Source organism: Gopherus flavomarginatus, chromosome 1 (genome assembly GCF_025201925.1).
Source record: "Gopherus flavomarginatus isolate rGopFla2 chromosome 1, rGopFla2.mat.asm, whole genome shotgun sequence".
NCBI lineage: Eukaryota > Metazoa > Chordata > Testudines > Testudinidae > Gopherus > Gopherus flavomarginatus.
The window spans coordinates 77,734,464-77,755,582 of record NC_066617.1 but is presented as its reverse complement, the minus strand read 5'-3'; the positions used below and the strand labels follow the sequence as shown (position 1 = coordinate 77,755,582).

Sequence of the window (21,119 nt, the reverse complement as noted above, 5' to 3'; positions counted from 1 at the left end):
AGGTGAGGGTGGGGTGGGTTGTTTGTTTTTCCTGAAAATTAATTGACACTTGGTAAATTATGATGCATTCCAAAGGCAAAAAGAAACTGGTCTTCATGTATTCTTATAAGTCCAAGGCTAAAAGTAATCTCTAGGAAAGATAATTCTTATAATGGGTGAATTCTGCCAAAGGCAGGGAAATCTCACATGCTTTCTTTCAATTTTGTGGCAGAATTTTTAAAAGTGGCTCCTATGAGCCATTGAATGCCACCATTCTTGGGCACCTCAAATTTATTTTCTTGTGTAATTTGGGAAACGAACTAATATGGGCCCATAGTAGTGAGAGTTAAGTAGCCTTTGGTCAGAATGTGTCCTCCGCCTCAGTAAAACCTACAGGCAGAGTGTGGACAGAGGCTGAAATCCCAGAATTCCCTCTAAACTCATCCACCAGATGTTGCAGGTTTGTCACCCTGCCTCCTACAGAAGCAGTGGTGTGTCTGGCCCCATGGCCCAAGGATTTTAGAGGATCAACCAAGATAGGATCAGCCATGTGGAAGCCCTACATCTCTGCACCAGCTCTGGGGTCCTCTATTTCATACATTTATTTCCAAACAAGCATGATATGATTTTATTTATCACTCACCTGACTCGTCTGTGTAAAAGTTAAGTGTAGCATAGGGACCAAGTCCTCTGATAGTTCTTGCAGCAGCAAAAATACTATACAGTGTAAATGGTAAAAGATCTTCTAGAATTATAGAATTATTGGAGGTAGACCAAGAATAATTCCTTTCTGGTCCAAATAACTTTAAATCATAACTTATTATGATACCATTTGGTTGGAGAGGAGGCTCCCAGGACAACATAACTGAGGTAGATGAAAGATTCTTATACGTTCTGATTACAGGTGAAGATTCAGGGACTATAATACGAAAGGAGAAAACAAACAGGAAAAAAAACATACAGACCAAAAAACCTAAGTTATCCTACAAAAAGGTGAATTATGGAGGAAAATATCTTTAAATATCAATTAACTTTGTTCTCTTATCAATGCTAACTTCTACTTCATGGTCTCAGTGAAGCACTACAATAAATCTGCATGATGGCAGTAATTGTGGGTTACTTTATTAGTTAATTTGACAAAAAAGAATTAACAAGCGTATCAGTAACGTTATTTCATGAGAAAACAACCTAAGGATCAAGAATTTTTAGAAGGCTATTTGTTTTTAATAACATTCTTTAGGAATTAAAAAAAATCCTAAACCTACCATCTTCTTCAGTTTTGATGTGTAGTTTCACAGTGTGCATTTTAGATGATCCCTTCACTGTTGCTGGAATGATTTTCAGAATATAATCAGTGTACTTCTCCAGCTTATCCAAAACCACACTTGTATTGTAAGTAATGAGAGACAATATCTCACTGTCTGTTTGTGTATCCCATAAACTTAGTGAAACAAAGAAGAAGACTATACCATTTGGCTGGGATGGCGGAAGCCAGCTTACATTTATAGCAGTTGAAGAAACATTTTGATATATCAGACTTTCAACAGGGCCATCTGGAACTATGGATTAATAAGCAAAAAATAAATATATCTGTTAGTTTCATCTAAATAACAAAAATAAACTCAAAGTGTTGCTTTTAGACCAGCTTAATCTCTAACATTATGCAATCAAAATTTTATTACATTATTTTCGTAACTATAAATAAAACAATATTTTCTTTGATCATCTATGTTTTGATATTAAAAAAACACATCTTGAATGTATATGTACATAATTATTTGTAGTTAATGTTAATTATTAAGGGGAGAAAAATCTTTGTGATAGTTTAAGACAGATTTTCTCACTCTTTGTGCCCAGAAAGGAAAAACTGCTTTTGATGCTACACTACAAAGACAGGAGATTCAGCAGATCAAAATGCCCTTTAGGAAGGGTTAAATATTAGTTGCTTGATAATTAAACATACTCTCAAACTGTCATGAAAACTAGATGGCCAAAGAGAGGCTAAACTGTAGGGTTTTGTATTGATAATGGTTATCCTGATAGTTAAGTGGAGAAAATAATGGTGACAGGTTCAAAATGGAACGTGGAGTTAAGAATCTGCTCAATCTATTGACACAAAGAGGCCACCTTCAGATACTAATGCTAAGGTTCATGAGAATGATCTATCCCCATTCTAGACATAGGGAATACCATCAAACCCATGCAAAGATAAATGCTACAGTATGGTAAGTTTTTTTAAATGGCATTCACTGTAGTATTTCGTTTTAACCTTTTCATTCCAAAGAATGCAATAATTTTTAAAAGTTCTAGAACTATTTTATAATGAAAAGCTTGGACATACATTTGAAAATTTAAAATAGAGATGTTTACATACTATCTTGATCTGTATATACGTGTATTATCTCACTGGTTTTGTTTCCATTTCCAAAGGCAGTGTCTGCAGTTAACCACACAGTATAGTAGCTGCATTTTGCCAAATTGTCTAATACTGCAGACAGAGATTTATTGTCAACACCACTGTCAATGTCTTGGCTGGTGAAATTCTAAGGAAAAGAAAGGAGAAGGATATCATCTTTAATCATTTACAAACAAATTGGTATTTCTTTGTGACTTTCATTTTCTCTGTCTATCCATCCATCTAGCCACCCACCCATACAACTCACATTAGACTATTTACTAATCATAAACAGACACTTCAATTCTCTAATGCTCAAGTCAGCCACACTGATTCCTGTTTAATGCAGTCAAATAAATAATTATATCCTTTCTATCTAGTTTCCTATGTAGACATTACACATTTATATAGCTGAGTTTCTTTCTAACTTGGCTTTGTTTATGCGCTATTTCTTTTTTAGAAAAAAATATTCTGTAGAGTGAATGTATTTATGCATATCAAGGGGAAGAAAACAGAAACTGTATCAACTATAAAATATTGACAAAAAGATACTAGAGTATTAATGTCCAACACTTTACTCAAACTGATAGAAACTGTTATAATAACTGAATTTTACATCACCTCAGAGGGAACGTATACATTCCTTTGCTTATAGCACCACCAATTTGGAAACGGAAGAGAAAAATTAATTCATTTTTATGTAAGAGCTATTAAATTCAAATAATCTCAATGGGTGAAATCCTCAGTGACCGTAAAGGAAGATGACCCAGAAGAACCAGTGCAATTCTGCAGTGGCCCAGGAATCAGGGACCGTATCTAGGGGACAGTCAGACTCTGCAGCCATGTGGACAGTCAGACCCTGCTTTGCCAGGATTTCCTGTGACTCTGCCTAGTATTCAAGGTTCAGAGACAGATCCCATTCTAGTGGGCCTGTGACTATGCATATCCACCAGCCACTCTTCCCTATAGAACAGTGAGCATGTGCACCAGTGGTCAGGACTAACATTGCCCTTATATTTTAGAGGCAGCTGTGATGTGTCCTCAGGGGGAAAGGATTCTTCCCAAGCTCCTGTAAAGTGCACAGTCCAGCCATTTGGGCTGCTTCTTAGTTCCAGTATTTGGCCCCACAAGCACCAACAGTTCCTTAAAATCAGAGTTAACTTACTATGGTTTATGCCTTGTTAAAAAAGTGGGGGGGAGAGGCAGGGATAGAAGGGGGGAGGAAAGAAGAAGTTTCTTTGTTTTTAACAATATATATTTACAGAACTAGCTGACTTACTAAAATGAGATTTTTGTGTGTACGCACACACATTTGAGGATGAAACATTATGAAATTGCAAAAAATGGCAATACCATACATTTCTAAAAGAGGCACTGTCATTCTTTACCAACTTGGCTGCGATCTCTCCTGTGAAGGCTTTTGGTTTTTCAACAAATAATCTTAATGTCTATTACCTCTATGTTATAAAACACATATGTTTAATTTAACGTTTGACTAATTTCTTTACTTTCATGCTGGTGAAACTATTTTACTTCTGTGAACAACAAAGGGCCAAACTCCCATTGACTTCAATAGGATTTGCCTGTGAATATCTGAAGGCTGAATTTAGCCCAAAGTGTATTACAGTGAAACATGAAACATCCTACATTGACAGCACTGGAAACCAAAGTCCTCTTCTGGTACGTTGAACAGGTGCAGCACAAATGGAACAATAAAAGTGTCTCTCTGTCAGCCCACTAAAGCACCTGAACCCTGACTTGCAATTTGTCTATATTAGGAAAAAAGGACGAAGATAGGTCAAAGTTACCCAACAAGTTAGCCAATCCAGACCTAACCAAAACCTTTTCCCAAGTGTAGATGCAAGTTAACACCTTTTGCCTCAATGTAGCTCAGTAGTTCTCAAACTTTTCACACAGCAAGTCTCTGAGTGGGAACCCCGCCCTTATATGTTAAAAACACATTTTTAATTTTAACTCTAATAAATGTTGCAGGTGAAACAGGGTTTGGGTTGCAGGTGAAACAGGAGGCTGACAGCTCACGACCCCCATATAATAACCTCCCAACCCCCTGAGGGGTCACGACCCCCAGTTTGAGAACCCCTGATGTAGCTGATTAAAGTTAATGCTACTGGGAATAAGAACAGGAGTACTTGTGGCACCTTAGAGACTAACAAATTTATTTGAGCAAAAGCTTTCGTGGGCTACAGCCCACTTCATCGGATCCATAGAATGGAACATATAGTGAGGAGATATATATACACATACAGAGAACATGAAAAGGTGGGAGTTCTCCTGTTCTTTTTGTGGATACAGACTAACATGGCTGCTATTCTGAATTGAGTGGGAATCTCACTTTGAACTTGTGTAAATGACTATACAAGATTCAGGGCAATGGAGAATCAGGCCCAACATACTTAAATTAAATTTTCTGATGTCCAACTATAGGAAGATAGTGACTCACCTATGAATGAGAGCACCATTCCCTTTGTTTCTGATGCAGGGGATCAGACAAAGGACATGAATTAATTCCCTGACTTTTAAAGATAAAATTTCCAAGTACTGAACAGAGTTTCAACTTCTGGATTTAATAGTACACTAGCTATAAATCTCATGCAAAGCTTTAAAAATTTACCTTTATATTTTCTCAACAGTTTTCCATTTGGGCATAGAATGCTATAGTTAACTTACCTGAAAACTATAACACTTTGGTGGTTCATTAAAACCCTATTTTGAAGGGTGTGTAACTGTAGCCATGTTGGTCCCAGGATATTAGAGACACAAGGTGGTGAGGTGCTCTCGTTTATTAGACCTTCTGTTGGTGAGAGAGACAAGCTTTCAAGCTGTAGAGAGCTCAGTGTGGGTCAAAACTTGTCTCTCTCACCAGCAGAACTTAGTAGTCCAATAAAAGACATCACCTCACCCACCTTGTCTATTTACAAGAGAGACCATTTAGTCTGGCAGCCAAGGGGCAGATAACTCTAACTCATGATATGACAAAATATTAGAAAAGCATGCACAGATAATGAGGGTGAGGGTGACACAAAGAGCTACTGGGATGCAATTTGCAAAATAATGAAACTTGCACTAATTGTATTCTGGGATTCATCACTAAATTCTTCTTCTGCTTCCTTTCTTAATCAAAACACAAAGAAGTTTTGGAATAGCAACGTATCAGATTATTAAGAACAGATAAGTGTAAGCAATACACACAGCCAATGAAAGCATTTGCAGAAAACAATAGTCTTCTTGGCCCAGGAAACATTTCCAGCTACATAATGTCATAGCCAGTGATATACAGACATCTCAGAGCTTCTAATCTTAAGAGTAAGGTTCCATCACTGCTTTGCTAGTATCATTTCTTTCCATTCTCCCTTGCTCTTGGCTTGTCTTCACCAGAGCCGGCTCCAGGCCCCAGCGCACCAAGCGCATGCTTGGGGCGGCATGCCTCGGGGGGCGCTCTGCCGGTTGCTGGGAGGGCGGCAGGCGGCTCCGGTGGACTTCCCACAGGCGTCCCTGCGGAGGGTCCGCTGGTCCCGCAGCTCTGGTGGACCTCCCGCAGGCGTGCCTGCGGATGCTCCACCGGAGCCACAGGACCAGCAGACCCTCCGCAGGGATGCCTGCGGAGGTCCACCGGAGCCATGGGACCGGCGAGCGGCAGAGCGCCCCCCACGGCATGCTGCCATGCTTGGGGCGGCGAAATGGCTAGAGCCAGCCCTGGTCTTCACTGCACTGTTAGTTCCAGTAAGAATACTTGAAGTACTACACCTGCATTAGCTCAGGTTGAGGCCACATGGCAAAGGCTACCTCAGCCATCCTCAAGTTACTGTGTGCACATGGTTGCAGTACTGAGTCAAGTAAAGGAGTTTGCCTTCTGGGGGCATGTCCCTTAGTTCTTAGCACTGCACTATTCCAAGCCATTCCTTCCAAACTTCCATGATGTATTTCAGGAAACCATTTTTTGTCCCTCCTAGTCCTATGGGTTGAAGTAGTGTTCACCTGGCGGCTTACTGCAGCACCTCATTTCCACATGCGTTAATTGTCCGCATTCTGTTGGAAATCCAAATCTTGAACAACAAGTGAGATCCATGGCTTTTTCTCAACTAGCTCTCCTAGTCCCCATACCGGGTTTACAGTGGCAGAGGCAGCTGGTGTGAGGCCAGAGATGGCAGCTTCAGAAGCCCAATCCTTCCCCCCTGTCCAGCTCCCAGTTCCCCTGGCTAGGTAGGAGCAGCAGAGGCAGCTGGTGTGTATCAGTGTTCCCACACTGGAAAGATTTCTCTTAAAGTGCATTAATTGTGATGGTGATGCTGGAATAAAACTGTGTTATTAAGTTCCCCTCCCTCTCTAGTGCGGCCAAAGCACTTACAGAAACCAAGGATTCAACAAAGAAAGATTTTATTGAAAATAAATCACACTAGCAGTCCTGCTGCTTTAAGCCAAGTGTCATGCACCCAAGTGGCACTGTGCCATGTCACATATATGGAGGGTGCACATGGTCATCACTCCACCATTGTTACATAGGGGTGGGGTGATTAAGGTAAACCTGACCATGGAACTGGCGAACCCCCCATCCTGGGGTCACTAGCTGCAGCTTGTGGGATCATGGAGGAGAGTGTGTGGTTGTAGGATGAGGCTGGTGCTGAACCTGGGCTGGTACAGGGGCCAGGTTGTTCTGGCACCTGCTGGCCATAATGCTCAGAAACATGATCATTTGCTTCTTACTCTCCTCACACTGCTGCTGGGTGTCTTGCTCTTACATGGCATGGTCATGGGCAATGTACTAGGTCATCACGTGCTCTTTTCTTCAGCATCCTCTCAGTTGCACTCCTGCTCCAGCATTTCCCCCTCTGAAGCAAGAAAAGGCGGTAACACCTTCCACCAAAGTCCTTATGCATGTCCATCAGCAGTCTGTCCCTTGTCTTCCTCCTTCTGCTTTCTGATTCAGTAGCCTGGCACTGACGGTCAATAACCTTCTGCAAAGGTGGGTGGTATGTACTTGTGCAGATGGGCCTGTAATGCAGAGAAACAGTATGTAAACTTTCTGTCCATGGTTAAAAAAAAAAAGGAAAATATCTTCCCTTTAATTTTGTGCATGGCAGCAAGGTATAAGCTGAAACCTTTATCTCAAGGCCTCCACTCCACTCCATAACCAATACTCTCTCCTTTGCTAACTTCCAAGTTTTCTGACCCTACCAACAATATAAGTGCTTTACATATCCTGGGAACAGTGGTATGGACTGCCTCTAGTTCCAGCTTGAGAGAGTGCACACTACTATATATGCACCAAGCAACTGCTTGCACTCTGTGCCAATCCTGCCTTCATGGGCATTTGTATGCGTGTATTAATAATGCTTGCTTTGTGCACATACAGCAGTGTGTTTTACAATAAATCTCTGCTAATTTCCCTGCTTGGAATCCAGCTTGGGTCCTATGTAGATGCAAGGGGGAGGAGGAATTGGAGATTGGGGTAGGAGTGAGGCATAATGATAGTTGTCACACCCAGTAGGGACGGTAGAGGCACCATTAATGGGTGCCAGCGGTGTAGTGGGAGTAATGGTGGTTTCCCATGCCCATCAAGGAATGCAGATGCACCAGTAGCTGAAGCGCACCCTCTGAATGCCTGTGGGGGAAGGATGGAGGCTGGGAGGCGGAAGTGGAGATAGTGGTTTCCATGTCTAGAAGGGAAGCTATAATTGGCATTTGCCTGCCCTCTACCACACAACATCCCCCAGTAGAGACTGGTCCTACACAGGCAATGACAGGCCCCTTATGCCTTTTCTCCCCAACCATAACAACAATGGTGAATTGAGTCCTCACCTGGCTGAGACAACACTGGCTCATCTGCCATTTCCTCCCTGTCCCATTTCTCTCTGATCTGCTTCTCTGTTTCCTCTCTGGAGTCCTGGGTGAGTTGGAGTGGCTGTGGCATCCACTGGTGACCATCAGCCTGCATCTCACCTAATTTCACTGTGGCAGGTGACAGTCCTGGCTCTGGGTCATCCTAAAGGTCCTTCATCCTCAGTCAACTTCCCCAGGGGCCTTTGATCTGTCGAGGGTGTAACTGGTTCCATACTTGGGGCACTGGAGAACACCCAGTTGAACTGCTTGTAGTGCAGTGAGCTTGTTGAGGTCTCCCCTGACTTGGAGTTCTGGTCCTTTGCCCAGTGGTACAGTGGCTTCAATTATGTGGATAGAAATGTCTGGATGAATTAGTTAAAATTACATATTCACTTGAAAGTTTTGTGCCTACTCTTGATACTAGTGACTCTCACTAATTATGAAAGTGAAAAACATTCTTTTATTTTCCTCTATTTTTAAAATGTGTTTACTTTGCGCATTTAACAGTAGTTCACTATTTCAATGGAGCCATTAAAATGCTTTAATTAAGCACATGCTTAAGTGCTTTATTGGATGTGGGGGCCTGTGGGTATAAATTAGCTTCACTGTTCTGTGGATGCTCTTTCCCCAGGGCTTGCAAAAAGGGTGCTTACTAGTAACAGCAGCAGCCAAGCTGGAAGGGATACGGAGAGAGAGGAGGCAGGAGAGTTCCTGGAGTAACAGAAAAGAGGGGCAGGGCAGAGGAGTGGACCTCAGCATGTTTGTTGTTGTTGGTGTCAGGCCCACCCAAAAGATCCTTTTAAACATCAGCGAGGAGCAGAAATATAGTCATAATTTTTTATTAAGGAATTTAAAAAATGCATGATATACTATTTAAAGGAGGCTCTAACAATCATTTTTTAAAATAATTTGGTTTAAACAAAATCAAGGGAATAGTATGCCCTTTAAAACTTCAGTTCAAATGCATTTAAGTTACTCAAAAAAAACCTTTAAATTACTAATATAAATATGGAAAAAGAGGTTTGGTTAGGTCATTCACCTTAAGAGAAAAAAATTTAAACTCAGCTAGAACATCAGTACGTAAGTTTATCTGTAAATAACAAACACATTAAGGCAGAGCTGAACTTTCGACCTGATGAAGCCAACAGCCACAGGACTCCTAGTTTTCAGAGGAGCTACACATGTGAAGAAGAATCTCAACTTTAAGTAAGACAAGAATGGGTCAGATCCTCTGCTGGTGTATATTGGCATAGCTTCACTTCCATCAATGTAGCTCTGTACATTTATGCCATCTGACAGTCTGGCTCTGGGTTTCTAGTACTTTTCCTTGTAAGTATAAACTGATCACTAGGATTGAAAGGAACAAGCAGCTGAGCACCATTTCTGCAGTAGGAAACTTGAGACCAAAGATTTCCCTATCCCAGCACATACTTATGTAAAATTAGCCAGTTAAATTTGAGATATATTCCAAATAATCATCTCTCTAATCCTCCCTGCAAACCTCAGGTCAGTTCTGTGCATATGTGACACTGGTGTGCAAGAATAGGTAATATTTTGGAAGTAAAAAAAACTGTTTTGCAGGTCTGCCCTAAGAAAACTATTGCCAGCTCAGATTAAAGAAATACAGAATTTAGTAAAACAGGACAAGCATTCAGTTCATTTCTAAGAAAATAGAAAAGAACACACATGAAGTGTTCCCTAACTGGTAAAGGAAGGTAATTGTGAAAGCGTAGGATCAATTTTCAATGTAAAGAAAGGCTCTCCCTAGGTGAAAAGCCCAAGTTAGCTGGGCTTCTAAACTCTCTGGCATAGTTTTTGAATCATTTAAACAAAAAGTATCTTTAGCAAAAGAAAAATGAATACATCATCTTTATCTTCATTCTGGCTTGCTTCTAAATCAATGATCAAATATGGAGATAAGGGCATTACAAACTTTTAGCAATTACCGTTAACCAAAGTAGAACTAAAAAGTTAGAGCAAGTGATAGAACATTGCCCACTTTTTGTAGAGGAGAATCAATAAACAGCCATGTGTAGTTCTTTTCAACCACAGAAGAGATGGTTTGTAGAATAAAGTATATGAATAGATTTCTTTTTCTACACAAGGTGCCATGTACAGAATATATGAAGGAACCAAGAAAGTTCCTAAAATTGTAAGATATAGAAATTATATGGTGGAATATGAATTTTTATTATGTAAAAATTCATGAAAGCTGTTTAAACAGAGATAAAAAGAGATGTACAGAATCTGGACTGGTACTGATCATCATAGAATAAAATGAATTCAGAAAAATGGCTGCATCAAGGTATGCGCTTTTAGCAAACCACATTAGAAGTTATGATCAGTTAGAAGAATACACTGGGCATGCAGTAAGCACCACTATGAAAAATGAAACGTGGACATGCAAAATGTGCCAAGGAAAAATGTAACTTAGATTAAAAATATTTAAAACCAAATTTTTTCAAGATGAAAAGGTTAAACAGTCCTTCAAAATGAAGGCTGTAACTGACATTCAATGCCAATTTGAAGTCTGGGTTTCTCTGAGGTCATAGCTTCACCTTGTGCCATTGCCCCATTCACCCTATTCTCAAAGAGAATAAGATACTTATGCATATCCTGCCCTGCTAGCAGGACTAGCAGATAAGAGGAGCAGAGAGGATGATTTGATGTGTATGCTTACAGTCATATTTCAGATAGGCATGCAACCATAAACTCAAACCCAACTAATAGGTCTAATTTTACTCCTAACAGACTGTGCGACCAAGGTATTTCTAGCTAACTCACATGTTAATTATTATATTGTGAGTTCCTTGGGGCATGAAACGAGTCTTCTCTTTGGCTCCCATTCTGCAATCAGATCTATATGGGCAGAATCTTACACTCATGCAGAACCCCACCAGTTTCAATGGGCCTACACATGAGTGCAAAGATTGACCAGCACAGAGCAGATTGCAGGAGCAGTGCCTATATTTGCAGAGTGACATGTAAACATATTTCTTCAGGAAAATAAATACCTAAATCCAGTAAGCGCTAACTGTAAAATTATCCCACATACATCAGATTTCTTGTTTTGTACTTTGCTGTCTTCACAACCTTAAGTTTCTTCTTTTTCTTCCACAAACACAAAGCTTTTAACTGAAAATTTGTTAAGGAAAATTATATTTTCTTTTATTATATTTGCATATAGTAGTATATAATAAAATAAATAATAAATCAATTATAAAAAACAACAAGGAGTCCGGTGGCACCTTAAAGACTAACAGATTTATTTGGGTATAAGCTTTCGTGGGTAAGAAACCTCACTTCTTCAGATGCATTTGAAGAAGTGAGTTTTTTATCCACAAAAGCTTATGCCCAAATAAATCTGTTAGTCTTTAAGGTGCCACCAGACTCCTTGCTGTTTTTGTGGATACAGGCTAACACGCCTACCCCCTGATAAATAAATTCTAGACACTCTTGAATGATATGGATATAAGCAATTAAAAATTCATATCCTGGTTCATGAATAGAGCTACTCAGCACTATGGTTATACAAATAAAATAAATAAATAAATAAATAAATAATATAGTTAATATTAGGGCTGTCAAGTGATTAAAAATTAATAGTGATCAATTGTGCGATTAAAAAAATTAATCCTGATTAATCGCGCTATTAAACAATAGAATACTATTTATTTAAATATTTTGGATGTTTTTTACATTTTCAAATATATTGATTTCAATTACAACACAGAATACAAAGTGTACAGTGCTCACTTTATATTTATTTTTATTACATATATTTGCACTATAAAAAACAAAAGAAATAGTATTTTTCAATTCACCTCATACAAGTACTGTAGTGCAATCTCTTTATCATGAAAGTTAAACTTACAAATGTAGAATTATGTACAAAGAAAAATGCATTAAAAAACAAAACAATGTAAAACTTTAGAGCCTACAAGTCCACTCAGTCCTACTTCTTGTTCAGCCAATTACTCAGACAAATAAGTTTGTTTACATTTGCAGAAGATAATGCTGCCCGCTTCTTGTTTACAATATCACCTGAAAGTGAGAACAGACATTCACATGGCATGGTTGTAGCCGGCGTTGCAAGATATTTATATGCCAGATGCGCTAAAGATTCATATGTCCCTTCATACTTCAACCACCATTCCAGGCTCTAAAGTTTTACATTGTTTTGTTTTTGAGTGCAGTTATGTAACAACAACAACAACAAAACATTTGTAAGTTTAACTTTCATGATAAAGAGATTCCACTACAGTACTTGTTTGAGGTGAATACTATTTCTTTTATCATTTTTACAGTGCAAATATTTATAATAAAAATAATATAAAGTGAGCACTGTACACTTTGTATTCTGTGTTGTAACTGCAACAGATATATTTGAAAATGTAGAAAAGTCTCAAAAATATTTAATAAATTTCAATTTGTATTCTACTGTTTAACAGTGCGATTAATCATGATTAATTTTTTAACTGCAATTACTAGACAGCCCTAGTTAATATATATTATGCATAAAGTTAAGATGAATATGAGAAATACCTACACAATAAACCACATTCCAATGCCCAGATTCATAACAGATAAACAAATGCATTTCTTCCATGCTTTAATACAGTACTAACCTCATTTGTCTTCTATGTTTTAAAATGATATGTTATAATTATGTTAGAAAGAAAAAATGTTTTCTGCAGAGACATTTACTAAGGAGCAACAGACTATGAGGCAGTATTCTATCCTTGCTTATGCCAACACTATCTTCTGATTTTCATTATTGCACAAAAATACGTTAAAAACATATAAGAATGTCATTTCACTAGGCACATATCATTTCACTTTGCAGCCTAGAACACTAGATCATTTATTCTGCATGAAATTTACTCTTTTTTTCTGGTACGCATTAGTTCTCTCATGTTTAATAGCCTATATGCTCCTTGAGATGCACAGGAATTTTGAAATTGCAGGATACCACAAAAATAATTTCAAGGTGAGGGTTAGGCTAATGCACTTATCCCTTTAATAGCATGCTAAAAATCAAAATTATCTGGTGATGAGATGGGAGTGAAAAAAGAAGAATATGACATTTACTGTACAGTTGGTTTAATCTTTTATGATAAAATCTACAAAAATTGATATAAAAAGAAACCTACCTTCATAAAAATTCCTGAATTATTTTTGTAATAAACTGAATAATATTGTATAATCCCATTAGGCCTTTGAGGAGGGGACCAGATAACCATTATTGATGATGCAGTGAGGTTTCTGTACATGACATCTTTTGGTGGATCACTTGGTGCTGGAATAAGATTAAAATTTAGTTTATGTAACATAAGTTTTTGTGCTTTTCATTACCCAAGATTTAGACTTTACTGACTTGAAAAAATGCTATATTAAAGCATAGATCCTGTTTCTGGAGGAGGTGGGAAAGGTACAATTGAACTAATGGCTACCAATACACTTTGAAAGACCTGATTTTCAAAGACATTCATTTTCCAGAGAGTCAAAGACATGCATACATTTACATGCACAAATCCAGGTTTATGCACTCAGTGAACCTATGCAACTTGAGATGTGTGGAGTGCGTGTACTTACTGTTTTATGCAAATAAAAATCCCAATTCTTGCATGTGCACAAAGCGTTATGTATGCATGCAATCTTCTTAACAAATGTGTTTCATGTGTATATAGAATCCTTTATGCGTATTTCATTAACTAAAATAAGTTTTTCACACTTTTTACTACCATTAGCATTGCAGAGCCAATACAGCTAGGGAACTGCGAGTTAGATTCTATTCTAGCTCACACCATCATTCACAGAATTATTGACTAAGATACTGATCCTACAAATAACTATGTGCAGAAAAACCCATGTACTTATTCAGAACCACACTTTGGCCACTGAGGCTTCACAAAGGTGCAGAGAAACATGCACACAGTTAATTGAAGGATAGGGACCTACGTTTCAGTGGCAGAATTGTTATTGTTGGTGACATCAGACCCAAAAAGGAATTAACTTGAATTTCAAAGCTAAGTGTACAGTGTTGTTTCCTAGAAAAAAGACCTTTCACTTCTGATGTATATGAAATTCATTGGGATCAAATCAACTTGGAATCCCACAATGCCATATTTATAAAACTACTTTCAGACTACAACCACTTTACACTGTGTTTGTGAGAGAGACACACTTAAACGGTCAGGGCTTTCCTTCTTAGGACCTTATTTCACAGCTTGATAGAACAAAAGGCAATAAAACCAAACTCTCCTCTTTTTACTCCATTTCAAAGAGCAATATAAAAAGCCTTTTAAATTTAAATGTCTTGCAGGAAAATGTAGTGCTCTGTTTGATGAAGAGAAATTAGACCCCCATTGGAATCTCAGCTTTTGCCTAAATTATTTTATACATTTAAATAAGGTTGACACAAACTTATGGATGCAACTATAGATTATTTGTATAATTTATTACTATACGTACACTTACCTCCTTCAGAAGTTCTGAAGCTTATAATGCTACTTTTTATGTTTCCATCCCCAAATCTGGTACTTGTTGTTATATAAACTTTGTATTCATTGTTATTTTCTAGGTCTGTGAACATCAGTGATGTTTCTGTTACATTAACACTTCTTTTTGACACTGTATTCCTAAAGAAGAAAATCATTACATATATACATTTTCATGACAAAACTGCAGCATAGTATAATACATTTTAATAAAAATACCACAGACAATATTGTCATATACAAAAACTCATAAAATAGAAATAGAAGTTTCATCTGCTGTAAATCCATTATATTATCCAAAAAATTATCGAAGATGTTGAGTTTAAAAAGGCACTTCTCACAAATCAAACAAGAAACAAGCCTTAGCCAAAACTACAGAAATTCATTAGAGCTAAATAGCTAACACAACTGAGACCAACATTTTCTTAAATTCCTATAACTTCTAAATATTGTATTTCTTGCAAGAAAACCATTAAAAAGTGATGATTTTTTTTACTATTAGATCACATTTGAGTTCTTCATTGTGGATTCCTGGCTTCATTTTGTGAGAAAAGTTGCTAAATTTTCTACAGCTAATGTAATATAGTTGTTAGAATATTTAGATAAGTTTTCTTCTACACTTTCAAATGGCCCGCATTCACTATCTTTGCCTCTTTACATGGTATTAGGAAGCTCTTGCATTAGTTATATCTACTGGAAAATGTTGCCACTAAGAAAAGTTGTGGTTCTGGAGCTTGTTTGTCATATCAGCCCTGGTAATTAATTATGACGATTTTATAGCACCTAAAAATGTTCTAAATAATTTAAAAGACAAGGGATGAAATCCTGGCTCCACTGAAGTCAGTGGGAATTTTCACCCAAGGACCTTACCTCAAAGAGCTAATGACAATCTAATTTTAGATATGAGAGGGTATGTGGGGATAAGACACAGAAGGGAGTAGATGGAGAAGGCAAGGACAAGGGTTATATCAGTGAAGTTCTGTGGTTACTTTATTTAGGCATCTGCAGATCTAGATGGTTCAGTTAACAAGTTATTGAAAATGATTAATAATGATACATTCTGTAGTAATCACAGATATAATAAGTCTTACGGAAGGATTTTAATACAGAGGAAGTTCTTTTATCTTGAATATCCTTAGGGCTTTAAACACAGTATGCACCAAACCATATTCCTTAACATGAGGGAGATCTGTTTGTGCTCCAAGTTCATCCACAGTTCAAAGTTCTCCACAGATGCAGATGACATTAGCTCTTGCCAGTACAGTGGAAGGAGCAGTGGAAAGCCAATTTATACTCTTCTGGAGAGTGGGAATACTTGTGTTCACCTTACCGCTATTTTAAAGCAGAAGTTTGTAACTAAGAAAAAAGATAAAAATTAGCTACCGCCAGGAGAAACTTTTAGGTCACTTTTAAAAATAAGGAGTACATATTTAGTAGTAATATATCTATAAGAAGTCCTCAGCTGTAACACAACACCATTTTGCATACATAATTTACATTGCACAGTATGCATTTCTGTAGCTATTTGCCCATATGCATTGGGTAATGGCAATAGAAGGGCACACCATAAATACAATACATAATTGTAATCAACAATCAAAATAAACAAATCAACATGTGGCAATCCCCAGTAAAGGCAGTATGTAGGGCTTACAAAAGGAAGCTATGACAAATCTTTAGAACAATTAGTGCTCAGAAGAAGAGAGTGAAAAAAGTTTTAAACTGGGATTTAAAATTACAATAGTCTTTTTTGAAGGAGGAAGAGACAGATTCCAAGAGGCACAAAAAAAAAATAATAATAAAAATAATAAATAATAATATAATATCTAGCACTTATAATGAGTGTTATAACAGAGTTGAGAAGAAGACAGATAAGATGGCATAGTAACAAAGTATTGGGACGTAGCAGGAAATGATGTGTTCAGAATATCATGCGAGGTGGTACTAATATCAGAGAGTGGACAGGGACTTCTGCTATCACAACTCCTTGCTTGCTCGGACCACTGAATGGAGCTGAAACAGAATTTTTCAACAGTTCTTGGCCATCTCCATTCAGTCAGGAGGATATGTGTCCATCTTAAGCTGGAAACATCAGCAGACCCCTAAGAATAATATTTGTTGGTGCCTCATTTTATCGTTAATTGGATCCCAAATGGTCCAATTAATATGTGAGGATAGGAGATCACCCAGCTAATTTAAATATAAACTCATTTTGCAGACCCAAGACATTTGAAAAATATTTTAGATGCTTGCAAATAATTTAATTGCACAATTTTCACATACCCCTATTTAGAATGGCATTTGTGTATATGAAAGGCTAGTATTTTAAGTAACTTATTAATATTCACTCTCAAAAATGTATATTCAACAAGGTCTATAAGAAAAACCTTACATTCCTTTTAGATTACAGATTAATATTTATCCTCAGAACTATTTCCAGAAAATCTTACCAGACATAAACTGTGTAATAGAGGATAATTCCATTTGGCTCCAGTGGTTGTTTCCATGACAACTTCACAGTGACACCCGACAACTGTTTTACAGAGAGGGATTGTGGAGGTGAACTAGGAGCTATAAAGTGAGAGTGCAGAACACAACTTGTTAGACAGTTAAGATCTGAGTGACATGGTTAAATGCAGTATCTTTAAATAGGATTTTAATTATTTGTGCTAGGAAGTGAATTATGGAAGCACACAGGTACAGTATCCATATCAAATGGTGTTATAGCCAGGCTTCTTTACTTTTTCAGCCAGATGATAAAGGAAGATTTTTCATGGTAGTGTTAAAACATCTGTTTCTGTGATTCAATGGAAAAAAATACTTCATGAGAAAACAGAGCAATGGGTTTGTCACACTGATTCACCTACTGTCCAAATATATTATTGTAATTTTTTCCCTTCTAATAAAAGCAAGAGCTTTTTAGGTGTGAATGCATGTAAAATATAACAAAATAGTTCCCCTGAGGAGAAGTGGAGCTGGAAATAATTATATAAAGCATCCAAAAGATGGGAAAATTGATGAGCATAGCACTGAGAGATGAAAAAAATGTGGGATACCATGCAGAGTTAAATCTTTTCACTCCATCAAATAAGGAACATGTTCATATAGTTAACATGTCATGAAAGAAAATATACATGTATTCAATGGATGAGACAACTGAAATTTATTCTAAGATGAACACCAGACAGCAGTATAACCACCAAGTATTGAGACAGCATAGCTAAATAAAAACGTTATAATACATTTTCATTTCATTCTAATTAAAATATTTTAAGGTTTATGCAAATGTTGCTGTGAAGAAAATGTATGTCCGTATGCTTAGTAATAATGATATTTTTCACTAAAGTGTTACGGGGGAAGTCAAACTGTTACTTTTTTTTCTGAACTACTAGATAAAGGTATTGCACTATGCTGTAATGTTAACATTACTTTTGTTGTTCAAATTAAACAAAACAGCATCATGTACTAAAAATTCAGGTCATGGCTGTGGTCATGCATGTAAATTGAGAACATAAGCATAGCTATTAGCAAATCTGTGAAGCATTCGGTCTGATGCTCTGAACAGTGTGTACTTTGGAGTAAGATACATGTGGCATATTATAAATATTTTTGTTGCTCTTCCTTTAATTGCACTGTCTTTCTCAACCGCAGAGGATAGCATAAATGTTTTAAACATCTTACTCTCAGTACATTTTGGAAGCAATCTTAATTTTGCCTGAACAAAGGCTTAATAAAGTCCGTGAATGCCTGAATTTACTGGTAATAAATAGTAACAGCTGTATTTAGTGTTTACTTGCTATATTATCCTCGGTAGCCCTACAATAAAAGGTCTATCAAATACTGAATTTCACATGTCTCTGGCATTTCTTGATTCTAAGATATTATTTGTCTTTATCTCATAGATCTCCTTATTCAGCTAACAAACTCTTTAGTAAAATACAGAATGAATGTTTGCTCTAAAGAAAAAACATTTTAAACAAATGGCATAAATTTATATAATTGAACTGTTTTTGATGTATTATAGCAACACTTATATTGAGCAATGTAACATGGTATGGATTGTGGATGAGGGCCTCTGGCCACTTTTAGAGTTTTGCAGAGACACCACCACCACAGCAGGAATCCCAGGAGGAATTGTGTCTAATGGGATGGAGAGAGAGCATAGATGTTAAATAAATAAAGTGTGGCATACACTTTAATAATTATGGCCACCTCTGCTGGCTAGTATGGAGGGCAGTGCCCTGGCCCTACCTTTGACTCACTCTGCCAGGCTCAATTTGGGTGTCTAGTGCCACTGATTAGGTCTTTTGAGCACTAACACAATACTAATAACTATAACTATAAATCCAATTTAGAAGAGCCAAGGACTCCAAGCACAAGAACTATGACTGTTCTAGGTCCACGTGCTGGGAAGCAAAAGGATCGGAGGTCTGTGATTTCTCCATTCATCCACTTTTACACCCATGCAGAGACAACCTCCAGCTGACTTACTGTTGCCCTTCTGTAATAGTAAAATAGTAAATAGTAAAATAGTAAATAATAAATTAAGGGTTCTTAAAAATGGAAGACGCTGGTGAGATACAAGAACAATAACAGTGTTGCTCTCCAAATAGAGAACTTTTGTGATTTTACATAACTCATACTAATAGAGGTATTAAAGAATAAAAATCCATTATAGCTAAATGGAAAGTGCCTATATAAATCAAACATACAAAGATCTCTGAAACAAACTTTAAGACTTGTCCACTAGAAGTGGACAATGATATATTGTAATTTCTTTTCTGACTTACCATCTTCATTAGTCAGTATGTTTAGAGGTGCACTACGAACCCCTTCACCCTTGCTAGTGCTTGCAGACACCTGAACTGTATATTTGGTATATTTCTTTAAACCTAAAGAAAGAAGAATGCAGTAAACTATTTTATAAATTCTGAGGAGGAGTTCAGTGAATATTTTTTTTAAAAAATAGTTAAAAAAACACTAAAGTTAGGCTTCTGAGTACATAAGTAGCAAAAGTGCTGAGCATCTCACAACTCCCACTGACCTCAAGGTTGATATTAGATGTGCCAAATATATCTTAGAAGAATTTTTTTAATGATTTTTTTCTGAGTCTCACAGCATAAAAATGTCTTGTCCAATAACACCTAAGATTGGAGACCAATTTTCTGCTGGACACAGTCCACATGTGTAAACTTTTAAGTGGAAATTACCCTTTTAAAGTATTTCAGAAACTGGGACATCCGCAAAATCAGATTTATAACTGAAATTAAGTCTCAACTTTAGCCATAATCTGAAGTATTTCAATATCTTCTAGTTTTACAGGAATGTGAAGGCTTCTGTTTTTCTTAATATAGAAATCTGCATGTTCACATAATTAAAAAATCATTTTGTTCCATAAAATGGATTATTGTGTTTAAAACTAAAGTGTTAAAATTAAGACCCTGATCCCACAAATACTTACACATTTTGTATATTTGAGTAGTCCCACTGAGGTCAGTGAAACTAAATCTGAGAGTGTTTTCAGGATCAAGGTCTTAGTATTCACAATTAGTACTAAATTTAGTGTCAGTGGTGGCTACCTTTTTGAAAAGTGCCATCTAATGACATTGGCATATTGAAGTCAAGGTTGTAAACATTAAGTTTCCAACAATCATTAAATATTTCCGTCTGACTGGAATTTGTCAACATGAACTATACAGCATCAACCAACCAGGACACTATCAAGTTTCAGATTGTTACATACTGACCTGTAATACTTATCGTCAGAAGAGTAGTGTTTATGATTCTTAGCTCAGTTCCATTAATCCTCCTGAGATATACAGTGTACTTCTGTATAATCCCATTGGGAACAGATGGTGGAAAAAATGATAACTCGACTTCTGTAGATGAGATGTTCCTGTAGGTTATGTTTTCTGGTGCACTATCAGGAACTGAAAGAGGAAAATTTAGACTGAAAAAAAGAGTCAAGTCAAAGTTTTGTTCATTAGTTAAGCAATAAAAAAATATAGTATTTTGTAAATATTTGATTTTTTTTACTAAATGCAATAATTTAATATTTTTACAAGTTGAGCTGCAAGGTCAAAAAGATATGAAAAATGTATCTATAATATATAATGCAATTATCAATATAATGAGGTTTTTTATGTACAGCATTTAACAAATTGGTGGAATCCTCTTGACAAATGAGCTAAAGACCTTCTCACTCACTTCCCCCTACCCTGTGATGCTGAGCTTCCTCCCTGACACCTTAGTAGCTATCACCATGAATTTCCAACTAAGCTCTCTCTCAAGAGACTCTTCATTGATGTGCTGCCAATATTTTAACAAATGGTTTCCACTAACATTTTTTCCGTTTGCCTTTGCTGCTCCACATACTTGCAAAGAGGTAGGGACTGGGCAATCTTTTA

At 37.0% G+C, this 21,119-nt stretch overlaps 1 protein-coding gene across 1 annotated transcript in view; it reads right to left on the bottom strand.

The window, feature by feature from the left end:
* PTPRQ (protein tyrosine phosphatase receptor type Q) overlaps window positions 1–21,119 on the bottom strand; it is a 155,741-nt gene that overhangs the window by 91,017 nt on the left and 43,605 nt on the right. The window contains exons 15-22 of the mRNA XM_050935707.1: window positions 20,460–20,642; window positions 19,503–19,604; window positions 17,163–17,283; window positions 14,693–14,853; window positions 13,366–13,511; window positions 2,354–2,522; window positions 1,245–1,538; window positions 623–898 (exon numbers count right to left, since the gene is read on the bottom strand). Coding sequence (XP_050791664.1) covers window positions 623–898; window positions 1,245–1,538; window positions 2,354–2,522; window positions 13,366–13,511; window positions 14,693–14,853; window positions 17,163–17,283; window positions 19,503–19,604; window positions 20,460–20,642 — 1,452 coding nt within the window. The remainder of the gene's footprint in view (window positions 1–622; window positions 899–1,244; window positions 1,539–2,353; window positions 2,523–13,365; window positions 13,512–14,692; window positions 14,854–17,162; window positions 17,284–19,502; window positions 19,605–20,459; window positions 20,643–21,119) is intronic.